This window comes from Phoenix dactylifera, unplaced genomic scaffold, assembly GCF_009389715.1.
Source record: "Phoenix dactylifera cultivar Barhee BC4 unplaced genomic scaffold, palm_55x_up_171113_PBpolish2nd_filt_p 000401F, whole genome shotgun sequence".
In the NCBI taxonomy this organism is placed as follows: Eukaryota; Viridiplantae; Streptophyta; class Magnoliopsida; order Arecales; family Arecaceae; genus Phoenix; species Phoenix dactylifera.
The window spans coordinates 120,880-135,027 of NW_024067843.1; the positions used below are offsets into that span (position 1 = coordinate 120,880).

Below are 14,148 nucleotides of genomic sequence, written 5' to 3' on the forward strand. Positions count from 1 at the left end.
TTAGATAAAGTCAATGAAACCTATTTATGGCATTGCCGGCTTGGTCATATAAACAAAAACAGGATAAACAGGTTAGCCCAACAAGGCATTTTAGAAATCAATGATTGTGAATCATTGCCAACTTGTGAATCCTGTCTTCTGGGTAAAATGACCAAGTCACCTTTTTCTGGAAAGGGTGAATGAGCCAGCGATGTTCTTGGCCTCATACATACTGATGTATGTGGACCTATGAACGTAAGTGCCAAAGGTGGTTATGCCTACTTCATAACCTTCACAGATGACCTATCCAGGTATGGGTATGTCTATCTGATGAAGCATAAGTCAGAATCATTTGAAATGTTCAAACGATTTCGTAATGAAGTAGAAAAACAGACTGGAAAGAGTATTAAGATCCTTCGGTCAGACCGAGGAGGAGAATACCTTTCCGGTAATTTCTTGACTTATCTAGAGGAGAATGGGATTCTCTCACAATGGACCCCTCCAGGAACACCTCAGCACAATGGTGTATCCGAAAGGAGGAATCGAACTCTGTTAGACATGGTTCGATCCATGATGGGGTTTACTAGTCTGCCTCTATCTTTTTGGGGTTATGCTTTAGAGTCTGCGTATATAATACTAAATAAGGTTCCAAGTAAGTCTGTTGAGAAGACTCCATATGAGATATGGACTGGGCGTAAGCCGACACTTTCATACCTTAGGGTTTGGGGATGTCCGGCTTATGTTAAACGTTCTCAAACTGACAAACTGGGTCCTAGGTCCGATAAGTGTTATTTTGTAGGGTACCCCAAGCAAACTAGAGGTTATTACTTTTACCTTCCTAATGAACAAAAAGTGTTCGTAGGACTTAAGGCAACATTTTTGGAAAAGAAATTCCTTGGTGAAGGAATTGTTGCCTCTAAGGTTGAACTTAGTGAAGTTCAGCAGGTGGAAGATTTAACACAATCTACTGAACCCACAGAATCGGTTTTGATTAGATCAAACCCGGAGCCCAATGTAGAAGCACCATTAAGGCGATCCGGTAGAGTACCGCGTCAAGTGGATAGATACTACGGTTTCTTGGTCCATGACGCGGATCCTATTGAGCTCGATGAGAACAATGAGGATTCGATCACCTATATGGATGCTATGCAGAGATCCGACTCTGAGTTGTGGCTTAATGCCATGAAATCCGAAATGGAGTCCATGGAAATCAATAGTGTATGGACACTAGTTGATCCACCCGAAGGGATAAAACCCATAGGGTGCAAATGGATCTTCAAAAGAAAGAGAGGCGCAGACGGAAAGGTGGAGACCTATAAAGCCCGTCTGGTTGCCAAGGGATATCGTCAACGTTATGGTATCGATTATGACGAAACTTTTTCCCCTGTGGCAATGCTAAAATCTATTCGGATCATGCTAGCTATAGCAGCATATATGGATTATGAAATCTGACAAATGGATGTGAAAACAGCTATTCTAAATGGAGAGCTGGAAGAAGAGGTGTATATGATACAACCTGAGGGTTTCACATCCATAGACGAGTCCAAAGTATGCAAGCTACAAAAGTCCATTTATGGACTTAAGCAAGCTTCTCGAAGTTGGAACATACGTTTCGATAAAACTATCAAAACATATGGCTTCGTTAAGAACGAAGAAGAACCTTGTGTCTACAAGTGGGTTAACGGTTCAGTGATCACATTTCTTGTGTGGTATGTGGATGACATTCTCTTAATTGGGAATGACATTCCTGCATTACAAAATGTGAAACTCTGGCTGTCATCACAGTTCTCCATGAAGGATCTGGGAGAAGCATCCTACATCCTAGGGATGAAAATCTATAGAGATAGATCTAAGAGGTTGCTTGGATTGTCCCAATCCACGTACATCGACACTATGTTGAAGCGGTTTCAACATGGAGAATTTCAAGAAGGGCTATCTTCCGATAGGCCAAGGAATTTCTCTCTCTAAGAAAGATTGTCCGACAACTTCCGAAGAAAGAGAGCGTATGAGTAGAATCCCATATGCTTCTGCAGTAGGTTCTATTATGTACGCCATGACATGTACAAGACCGGATGTTGCTTACTCACTAGCAGTAGCGAGTAGGTATCAGTCTGATCCGGGTGAGAACCATTGGAAGGTGGTGAAAACCATCCTTAAGTATTTAAGAAATACTAAGGACCAATGGTTAATCTATGGAGAATCTGACTTAAAACTTGTGGGGTTTACAGACTCTAGTTTTCAGTCAGACCATGATGACAGTAAGAGTATGTCAGGATTTGTGTTTACCCTGAATGGAGGAGCAGTCTGCTGGAAAAGTTCCAAGCAGCATTCAGTAGCCGATTCTGTATGTGAAGCAGAGTATGTTGCTGCATCAGATGCGGCAAAGGAAGCTGTTTGGATCAAGAAGTTTGTAAATCAACTTGGTGTTGCTCCCTCAATCAACGGTCCAGTTCTTTTGTATTGTGACAATACTGGAGCCATTGCACAAGCAAAGGAGCCAAAGTCCCACCATAGAACCAAGCACATTCTGCGTCGTACCACCTTGTACGAGAGATCGTGGAACGAGGTGACGTCAATCTTCAAAAGATCGATGGAAAGGAGAACCTAGCTGACCCATTCACTAAAGCCCTTTCTGTAAAGGAGTTCGATTATCACAAATCGAAGATGGGTATTAGATACTGTACAAATTGGCTTTAGTTCAAGTGGGAGTTGTTGGGAATTGTGTCCCAAAGCCAATTTTTATTGTAAGAATAATATATATGTTTTATTTAATGAATAATAAAATCTATTCTGGCATTCTTTTCATCACAAGTGTTGCATCTTCAAATAGGAACTCCTGTGTATTGTGATGAAGTCCTTAGGACTAATTTAGTGGATAAAGGAGGTTTTATCATTTAGTCCTTAAATTAGTTCGCGACCGATTGACAAGCTATTAACTGGACAATAGCTATGTCAAGTATAGGTCGTTGTATGCCATTTAGTTGGTTGTCCTCTTAATCAAGGAGTGTGGAGACACTGGTATAGCATATAGGTGAGATGTAGGAGTACATCGTCGCTGAACAGTGACTCACCTGTTGAGCGCTCCACTGTCAGGAGTTAGCTCACAAAGCATATGGGCATAAGTATCCCTTAGACCTGAGACTATCACGGTGACTTGCAAGCAACTCACTATACTTTGGCACTGAACGATCTGAATTTCTAATTCAGATATTGAAAAGTTGCTGGGTGCAGTCAAGTACTCGCGAAGTGTGTGTATGAGTCAAGAAGGGATTGACCGCTCCAGATTATAGGAGTTGATGTTTTGCTGTGTTTCAATTTAGTAAAACCTTGGCCAGAGTAAACCAAGTGATTGGTCACTTGAATTTAATTAATTGAAATACAATATGGATGACCGGACCAAAGTGTGACAGTTCACTTTAGGTCATCTTGAGCATCGTTGGTCAAAAGGATGAATTATGCGGTAACCATATGAATGGGTTCTTGAATGTTGCTTTGCATATTCGACCTATCCGGACGTCGGGTATCATTGCTAGATGGTCACCTCGATTAGTGCATGAAGTAGTTCATGTACTACCGGCTTAGTGTTCAAACCTATCGGAGTCACGCACATAAGTCAAGTTAAGTAGGAAGGACTTGATCCAATTTAATTGAGAATTAAATTGTGGGTCATGTGAGATTTGGTTTTGTCTATGTTCAGCTAGCACTGAACATGAGGTACATACTGAATTTCATGGATGTGTATTTGATTATGTCTGTATTCTGGCTTAATCAAATTTCAATTAATGTAATTGAAATTGATTTGGGCTCATTTGTTGAGTATGATTTTGAATTGGATTCAAATAAATGTAATTGGGCTTTATGATGATTTATTCCATATTTATTCTAGTCCAAGTGTGACTCGGATTGATCTGAAAATTGAACTAATTGGAGTTCACATGAATCAGATTCATGTGGAATTTTTTCGGATCCAAAATCTTTCAAATTGGTCTTCAATTTGGTTTAGAACCAATAATGGACCCAAGCCTATTTTAATTCAGCCCATTTGAATTAACCCATTTAAGAAAAGTCAATTTGAATTGGAAATTTATTTAGATGCCCTCCCGAATTAATTGACTCGTTTCCTGTATTTCTTCTTCCATCCACATAAGCCTGTGAACCACTTTTTCTGCTGAAACGTTCTCCCGTGAACCACGTTTTTTCCCTTCTTCTGAACACATAATTTGACCGCTTGATCTTCCTCATCCTGCAACCATTTGAAGATCCGAAGAGACGTGTCTCTTCGGTTTTCAAAACTCTTTAATGTAGTGCTGATTTAAATGAAATCAAACGGTTCAAAAATTTAATAAAATCATGAATCGTTTGGCGTTTTCTCTTCCCTGGTTCAGCCTTTTCTTTGCCTATAAATAGGCTGGGGTTCTCTTCATTTGATAGCTAGAGATTTTATTTGGGGAGAGGCGAGATTCATGATCTTTTGAGTAGCCTGTAAAAGAGAGAAAAAGGAAACTGGAAGAAAGAGGAAAAGAAAGAAAAAGAAAAAAAAAGGAAAGAAAGAATTTTTGAAATTCTTTTCTTCCAGGGGTTTATTTGCAAAAGGATTTTTGCTCTATACAGACATCATCCTACCTTCCTGCATTTCTTGGCGTGCGTGTGAAGTAGAGGGTCCGTACATCCGGGCCTCGCATAGCACCAGATCCACCAGTACTAGATCCGGCACCAGATCCAGTTCCAGATCCAGTTTCCGATCCAGGACCAGATCTAGCATCCGATCCAGTATCTGATCCAGCACTTGGCCCTGTACCAGATTCTGTTCCAGAGTACCTCGACCATCTTCCGCTGCGGGATCGAGGTATGGTAAACATAATATAGTTATGTTATTTATTTATACCTGTTATAAATAAGTAGATAAAATTTTAAAACTGATTTTCTGACCTGGCATCCGATTTTATCGGATTTTGCGGGATATTTTTCCTTCAAGATCATGAAGGCATGAACACTTGGCATTGATCCAAGGGTGGGCGGTTATGAAGAGTTTATCTTTGGTCATGATAAGCCTTGGAAACACCCTAGGCCATCAATTATAAAAGGGGATTGGAGGCGTGTGAGAGGATGAATTGAAGTCTCCTTCTCCACGCCTCCTCTCTCTTCCTCCCCTTCTCTTCTCGCACGACAGCAAGGAGGCATTCTTCTTCCTTCTTTCAAGGTGCCATTGGAAGCATGAGAAGAGAACCCTAGAGAGGAGCCCACACGCCAAGGAAAGAAAGGTTCTTTCCTTCCCACGCCCAAGCCCTCTCCTTCCTCCTTCTCCATGGCAGCAAGAGGCCCTCTTCATCCTCTTCTTCTACGGTGGTGAAAGCTTCCTGCTTCCTCCTCCTCTATCGCGAGCAAGGTTGAAAAAGAAAGAGTTCTTCTTCAAGGAGGTATGATGCTGATTTTATTCTAATATTTTTGATAGTCATGAGAGATCTTTGCAAGGAGCTAGCACTCTAGTAAGATCTAATCTCAGATAGTCATGTCCTCGTGTAAATACCTGTAGAAGCCGGACGCTTGTGCGGCTCTAACAGGAACCTCCTATGATCATCAGGCTGTGGTGTTTTTCACTCGCACAAAGTTTGAAGATGGGATCTTCAAATCTTATTTCTGATTTTTGTTTCAGATTTTTATGATATTTAATCAACCTCTTTCAGATCCTAATCTTCTCTCCCTCATGAGTTCAAAGATCTTCTAAATTTGGATCTAGAAAAAATTTTGAACTCTACGATCCGTGGCGTGTTCATACGATGAACGACGTTCCGTGCGATATTCTGCTACGATCGTCGCATCGCGCAGGGCGTAACTCAACATACTCAATATAATTTGGCGTTGAAACTTTAGAACCCAATGTAACTAGACACACCCAAGGAAGAGGACTCAATCTCCATGCATGCCTCATGCTTGGGCTCATGCTCCTACATCAACTCCTTTGCTTTTAGGGTCGACTCGTGAAGGCATTTTTGTCTGTATAAGTGTGCCAGGGTTGACTCATTGTATTATAAGGGTTGACTTTTGAGATAGCATAACTTGACATTTGTTGTCATTGTATGTGAGCATTCAGGGGGCCCTTCAAGATGTTTTTGGAGTTAAATCTCTTTGTGCAGAGCTTTAGATAATTAAACTTTATTTTTTTATATTGAGATTTAATGAAAGATTTGTTCTTGGCTTCTTGCAAATATTCTAGCACGCTTCAAGCAACTGACTAGTGAAATTTTTACTCAATTATTTTATATCATCAAATAAAACTTTTTCGGTCAACAATTGCAAACATATATGCACGAAAATATGAAGGTGATCTGATATGGCTATGTCTCTCATCCCATCACAATAAAACCTTATATACACATCTACTTAGAGGCCCAAATTTACATCCTCACTATTTGAACCCCAAAATAAGGTGAAAATTTTTAGATACTTTGTGGGTCGATCCTCATCCTTTATACTAAAATAACCCAATTTCATATCCGGCATATTGTTTTGAACATATATAATTAAGTGAAAATAAATGAGAGGAGATGGAGTTGTTAAGATGAAAAGAGAGAAACTAAGTTAATTGAGAATTTATTAAATGAATTGAAAAAGGTATTTTGAGCGAAGGAAAAGAAGAATTACAAAATTCAAGTTTTGGGCCCAGATCGGGTTGAATTCAAGTGAGATTGGGCCTATTTTTATGGTGCAAATTAGACCTGGATGACAGATCAGGTCTGGTTAGGTTGAGAAATATAGGACCCAAATTTGACAGATTTGATCTAATTTTGGAATCTAACCCTTCCCCCATGTGTTCAAATACGGATTATGTTTGATCTAATCAGATTTAGATCGGGTCAGGTGACGGGTTGATCTAATCCACTTGCAAACCCTAGTACTTAAGATGCCTCTCTGGCCGCGGGACTACATGACCATATAAAGAACTCCATACAAACCATCAACCCCTTCCCATCTCCCTCCCCCATGTCTCATCGAAACCTGCCCTCCAGTCTCCGCCAACCCTGCTCCGACTTCCTCGCCTCCGTCCTCTCCTTCCTGTACTCCTCTTCTCCCTCCTTTTCCGACCTCAGGCGCGCCCACGGTCTCCTCATCGTCTTCGGCGCCGCCTTCGACAAGCTCGTCGCCCGCCGCCTCGTCGCCCTCTACTGCCGCCGCTCTGCGGGGGCGCTTGACTACGCCCTCCTCCTCCATTCCCACCTCCGCCACCCTGACCCCGTCGCCTCCAACCTCATCCTTAAAAATCTCGTCCGCCGCGCTCAGCCTTCCGATGTCATCGCCTTCTACTGCCGGCAAGCCCACCTGGCGGGCTGCCGCCCCAGCCGCTGCACCTTCCCCCTTCTAGTCACCGCTGTGAAGCTCCGCGACTCCATCCACGAAGGAGAAGCCTTTCACTGCCTCGCTATAAAGCTTGGATTTTTAAGTCATCTGCCAATTCCCAACTCTCTGCTCCACATGTACGCGTCCTGTGACGGTCTGACCCTTGCAAGGCAGTTGTTTGATGAAATGCTGGAGAGGGACAGAATATCGTACAATTCCTTGATCGATGGGTACGTTAAGAGCGGCGATTTGGAGGAAGCCGAGCGGCTGTTCTGGAGCACGCCGGACCGGAATGTTGTGTCCTGGTCCACGCTTTTTAATGGGTACGTTCGAAACCGAATGTTTCAAAATGCTGTTGGCTTTTTCCACCAAATGCAGGAGATTGGGGTGGAGCCCGATAGCTGCTCGGTGGTTTCTTTGTTATCTATGTATGCCCTTTTCAAGTCAGCCTCTCAGGGCAAATCCGTTCATGGGTTTGTGGTTAGGAGATGGTTGCATTTACTGACTCCGGTGAGCACTGCATTGGTTGATTTTTACTGCAAATGTGGGTTGTTGGATGCAGCGGTTTCACTGTTTGAGAGAATTCCGAAGAAAGATTTGATTTGTTGGAACTCATTGATCTCAGGTCTGGGGAGTTGTGGTAGGGGTCAGGAAGCTCTCGGCTTTTTTTCACAGATGCTGCATGAGGGAGTGCAACCAGATGATATTACATTTATTGGTATTTTGGTTGCTTGTGCTCATTCAGGTTTGGTTGATGAAGGGCAGCGGTATTTTAAAATGATGAGCTCAGTGTTTGGTATCAAGCCAAGCTTTGCCCATTACTGGTGTTTGGTTGATCTTTCTGTTCGAGCCCAAAAGCCTAATGATGCGTTGAAGATAATTCAGGACATGCCCTTGGACAATCAGTCAGCCATATGGGGTGCAGTCATCTGGCTTGCCAAGGTTCATGGTGATATCAGTGTGGGAGAATTTTTGGGGAAACGTTTGATCGAGTTGGAGCCAGATAATAGCAGAAGGTATCTGCCTCTTGTAAATGTTTATGCTGCTGCATCAAGATGGGATAAGTATAATGGGTTACAGGAACTGATGAAGGCAAGGGGTTTAAAAAATTTGCCAGATTGTACTTTGATTGATTTGAATGTTGTGGTTCATAAATTTTTGGTAGGTGACAAATCCCAACATGAAATTCAGAAAATTTATGGAGTGCTGAAGGAGATCGCGGAGCAACTAACATTGCAGCCTTCTGGGGCTGCTGAGGATGCCTTGACTGAGTCCATGTAGAGACAAGAAACATAACAAATTTTGGGGATTCTATCATCTATGTCGTAGTACTTCATCTATTTGAGCTCTACTCATTATCTTTGCTTCGTCATGGGAGTGTCATTTCTATACAAGAAGTTGGTCATGCCACATACACTGATGTGGAATCATCTGGATTTGGGAAGCTAATTTTTTGTTGGGAGCTTTTTAGAAGACCCTAAAATGAGGAAATTACTGCAATGTTACAGTAGAAATTTGCCTTGTCTTTGTTAGCAAGCATAGCGTGCTAAAGCTTCGAAGGAATCTTTTTTGCTAAGAATCTTGACAGTGGTGATTTGAGTAGCATCATGGAGTGTATGAAAGTTGGAAACCCTCCATGGGAACACAGCCACAAACTATAATTGGGGATATTGCCTGTTGGGAAGTACAAGTGACACTCCTAAATGTGGTCCAAAGCACTAATGATTGAATCTTCTTACACCTCTACCTGTCTGCTAGATCACGGAGGTGGCACTAGTGAAGTACTGACCATTCGTTTTAGTGACATCTTAAAGTTTCCCCATAATGACAGAGGAGTGAATGCTGTTGATGTTTTCTGAGAGCTGAATACTGGTTTTTATTTCCTGGTATTAGCTTGTTTCAAGTAGATGTATAACAAAATTTTGATAGGCAAGAAAGGATTCGGACACATTTTGCAGGCCATTTTGATCCTTTCTGAGTTGTTGTAAATTGTGGAAATAGGTCAGCATCAGTTTTGTTTCAAGGTTTAAGTTAAGCTTCACTTCAACATTACCTCATCTTGTAAAAAATCATTGTGATGCGATAGACTTGCTTCTGTATACGTATTTAATAATTCACAGCTGAGGATGCTCGTGATTTAGAAAATTGTATTTGTAGTTGTTGAAATTTATCCCATAACCCTCTTGCATCAGTATAACACGACTCATTGAATGTCAGTTATAATCTCTCTCTCTCTCTCTTATGTGGGCGTGTTTGTGTATCTATGTATAGATTGTCATATATCTTCAAAGAGATGTATAACAACATTAGATAGACACTGATCTTGCCATGTAAACAGATTCATGGATGCTTGTCTACTTTATCCTCTTGTCATTATCTTCAATTCAGTAAGATGTATAACAAAAGTTTCATAGGCAAGAAAGGATTTGGACAGATTTTGCAGGCCATTTTGATCATTTCTGAGTTTTGCACTGTGGAACTAGTTTAGCTTCACTTTTCATGCTTCGCTTCAGTGCAACCATTCTTGCTTGTATGTATTTAATGATTCGATATATCTACAGTGAGACGTATAGCAACATCAGATGGGTACTGATCTTGCCATGTAAACAGGTTCATGGATGCTTGTCTAATTTGTCCACTTATCATATATCTTCAATTCCGAGAGGTGTATGACAAAATTTTGATAGGCAAGAAAGGATCTGGACAGATTTTGCTGGCCATTTTGATCCTTTCTAAGTTTTTGAAGGGTGGAACCAGTTTAGCTTCGCTTTTTATGTTTCACATCAACATGACCCATCTTGCTTGTATGTATTTATTGATTCGCAACTGAAGATCTTTATAACTTAGAAAGTTGCATTTGTAGTTGGTGAAATGTACACCATAACCCCCTTGCATCAGTGTAACATGACTCATAAAGTGACAATTTAAGTAAGTTTTTGTCCATTTCTATTTTTGTATTACTTTACGTTGATTCCAGGGATTGATTTTGATGATACAAAATATTTAAGTATGATATTAATGTTTTTATATGCTTTAGAAATAGAAAAATCTATTTGCATTAAGCTTTTGGTGTTTGATTGGTTGAAGAACCCTTGGAGCAATCATTTCAGTGTTTGGAGAAGCTCTCAAAGCATATTGGTGCATAATTAGGAGTCAACTACTTCGATAGTGCAGCAGTTGATCGGTACATAATTAGGAGTCGACTACCTCAGTCTTGGAGTAGTCGACTCCAGAATGACCATAGGGAGGATAGAAGGGTTGTTTTTTTATGACAATTTAGGAGCTGACTCAAGTTAGAGAGGAGTCGACCCTAGATATTTAAGAGACTACTTCAAGCAGCCAAGAACTGACTTTTCTGTTGGCACTTTCAACGGTTAGTTTTTCAGCATGTTTAAAAGTGTAGTTTCAGCCATTAATGAGGTGAAAGAGCCCTCCAATGGTTAGAAAAGGATCAAAGTTGTCTTCCATCCTATTTAAAAGGCTTCAAACATTTAATGAAGAAATTTTTTTCAAGGAGAAATTTGAATACAAAAGAATTACCATATTGAATCTCATTGAATGGAGCCTCCAAGCAAAAAAAGCATTCAACTGGCTCAATCCTTATTTCCATCCATATTTGAAAGAGTTTAGTATTCATCAAGCTTATAGTAAAGAGTTACTATGTTTGTAAACATTCCTTCTGATTTGTAACTGTTTTGGATAAGTTTCAATGGAAATTTAAAACTTATTGAAGACCCCTGACCATGCCTTGAAGCTGGTTATTGTACAAACTTGGGGATAAGGCCGAGGTGTTTATTTGTCAGTGGTAGATAGATGGGTTGTTATAATCGTTGCAATATGATTAGTGGATTGGAATTCTTAAGGGGTATCTTGAAGAGAGGATATAGGAGCGGAGTTCGGCCCCGAACCTCTATAAAATTTATGTTTATGATGTGCTTGATTTATTTGCTTATCTTCATCCATTTTTTTTCTAATTGCTTTTATTTCATTTGTGTATTGGTTAAATTAATAGATTATTATGCTTTTCTATTGATTTTCATTGTGCTATCACAACACTTAATTACTTATTATAATTTTTATTCCAAAATTTTAAAAGAACCCAATTGATTCTTTCATTTTTGGGTTATGTAGAGTGATTGATTAAACCTCTATTTGATTTTGATAAGCTCAAAGCATTTGAGTATATCTTATGTTATACTAATGAATTCAATCTAGTGTTTCAGGCGAATATATGTAAATTTATGTTTAAGTGCATCGAGCCTTGGTTCAAAGTAATTTGGCTAGGTGATTGAACTCAATTGAACCAAAGTCTGAAGTTCGAGTCGACTCCGGAAGATTGCGAGTCGACTCTAAGTGTTTCAGAGGTTCTCGCACAAGCTCGAGTCGACTCCGGTACACTACGAGTCGACTCCGACTGAGAACAGACAGAAGGACAGAAAGATGAATTTCAGATCCTGTCACCGAGTCGACTCCAAAGATTACGAGTCGACTCCGACGCTTGCCGAGTCGACTCCCGACGGTTCCGAGTCGACTCCAAAGGGTAACAGACAGAAAGACAGAACGATGGTTTTTAGACCCTGTTACCAAGTCGACTCTAGAAGGTTACGAGTCGACTCCGATATTTAGCGAGTCGACTCCTAGTTATGTCCGAGTCGACTCCCAGAGGAAAGCAAGTCCAAAAGGCAGAGAACCATTTTCGGAGATCCTGTGAACGAGTCGACTCCAAATGTTCCAGAATCGACTTCCAAGTCAGCCGAGTCGACCCCAACAAAATGCGAGTCGACTCCGAGGCAGCTTAGATCAACAGACAGAGGATCGGTTTTTCGGGCTCTGAGAGCCGAGTCGACTCCAAGAGGATCCGAGTCGACTTGAGAGAGAAATGCAGAAAAATAGATCTCTGAAATCCTGAGAACGAGCCGTCTCCAAAATGCCGAGTCATCTCCAGATCTTGACGAGTCAACTCGGACCGAGTCGACTCCAGGTCGGGACGGTACTTTAATTCAAATCCTGAACAGTGGGCGAGTCGTCTCTAGTAAAGCATGAGTCAACTCCTGCAATAGCCGAGTCGACTCCAGATCGAGCGAGTCGACTCCAACCCTAACGGATACATTGTCAGGAGGTGCAGACTGTGCAGAACAGCTACAAATCAGTGTCTAACGGCTATTTTTCAAAAGGGACTATTTAAATAGCTAGAGTAAACAGTAGTAAACAACAAAAGAGTTACTCCATCTGTGCATTAAGGCATTTCCAACTACCAAGAGTCCATTGAGAGAAAAGACAAGCAAAAGAAGGAAGAAACGCATTCAATTCATTCCTAAAAGTTTTTCCTTCACATTCAAGGCTCTTCTTCTGACATCAAATCTTCAGTGCACTCAAAGAGGAGACTCAGAGTTCGAGAAGCTCTTTCTTCCTCTTCCGAAATCTGTTTGAGAGCTTCTAACTTTACTCTATTCATATTGATTCATATTTGCTTTTTAAGATGCTTTCCTTGTATCTTTTTCCAAACTATTTTTCTTACTTGGTTCAATCAGGGGATTGAATCAAGGGTTGTAAGGTTTGTTGGTGACCCAAGGTTAAAACTAATGGTGTAAGGGTTTGATTGTAATCCTGGAAAAACAATCGGGTGGTTCTAGTCGGTGAGCCTGTGAAAACCGACCGAGTTCGTTGTGATCTCGCAAAAACAACAAGTTGGGTTGTGAACTTGTAAAACAACTAGCTGTAATCCTAGGGATTATAGTGAACTCCCAAGTGCAGCTTGGGGAGTGGACGTAGGAGTAAGAGTTGGCTCCGAACCACTATAAAGTCTCTTGAGTTTGTATTGATTAATTGTCTCTTTTCCTCTCTCCATTCACTACATTTAGTAATCTATTTAACCTGCTTGCAATAGATTTAATTAATTACTCATTAAGTTTTAATTTGTCAATAATTAATTAAAACCTAATTCACCCCCCTCTTGGGTTGTCTTCTTAGGCAACAAGTGGTATCAGAGCAGGTGCTCTTATATCGATTGGTGTTCCAATCCCCAAAAGAGTAAAAGATTAAAATGACAACCCCTTTTGGATCTTTCCTTAGTGAGGGGCAATCCACCAATAGGCCTCCATTGTTCAATGGAACTAACTATACCTATTGGAAGGCTAGGATGAGGATATTTACCAAGCCCAAGACTATGATGTTGGGAGCATCATAGTTAATGGACCATATACTCTTTCTATGTAGATAACATCGCCATACCCAAACTAGAAAAAGATTGGGATGACAACGATAGAAGGAAGGCACAACTAAATGCCAAAGCAATGAATGTATTTTATTGTGCCTTGGATCCTAATGATTCAATAGAATCTCTACTTGCAATTCTGCAAAAGAGATATGGGATAGACTTGAAGTGACCCACGAGGGCACAAATCAAGTCAAGAAATCTAAAATAAATATGCTAGTTCATAAATATGAACTATTTAAAATGGAGTCTAATGAAACCATCTCTTGCATGTTTACTCGATTTACTGATATTGTCAATGGACTAAAAAGCCTTGGCAAAAGTTATACTAACAATGATCTTGTCAGAAAAATTTTTGCTCTTTAGCAAGGTCATGGGAAGCCAAAGTCACGGCAATCCAAGAAGCAAGGGACTTGAACAAGCTGCCACTCGAGGAGCTTCTTGGATCCCTAATGACGCATGAGCTCACAATGAAACAACACAGCGAAGAAGAATCCTCTTATAAGAAGAAGGTAATGACCCTCAAATCTACTTCTTCTAACAAGGATCTATCTTGCAGTAGCAGTAGCGAAGAAGAAGACAATGAGAGAGATGAAGATGAGGCTCTTCTTGTGCGAAAG

General features: G+C 40.7%; 1 protein-coding gene across 1 annotated transcript; it reads left to right on the forward strand.

Annotated features, from left to right (window-relative positions):
- The first annotated feature begins 6,960 nt into the window (after positions 1 to 6,960).
- On the forward strand, positions 6,961 to 8,595 carry LOC103697231 (pentatricopeptide repeat-containing protein At5g06540-like). The gene has a single exon (XM_008779051.2). The coding sequence runs from the start codon at positions 6,961 to 6,963 to the stop codon at positions 8,593 to 8,595; it is 1,635 nt and encodes a 544-aa protein (XP_008777273.2).
- Positions 8,596 to 14,148: the final 5,553 nt, after the last annotated feature.

Excerpts from the sequence above, each read along its gene's own strand:
- LOC103697231 (XM_008779051.2), top strand. The coding sequence starts at position 6,961 with ATGTCTCATCGAAACCTGCCCTCCAGTCTCCGCCAACCCTGCTCCGAC.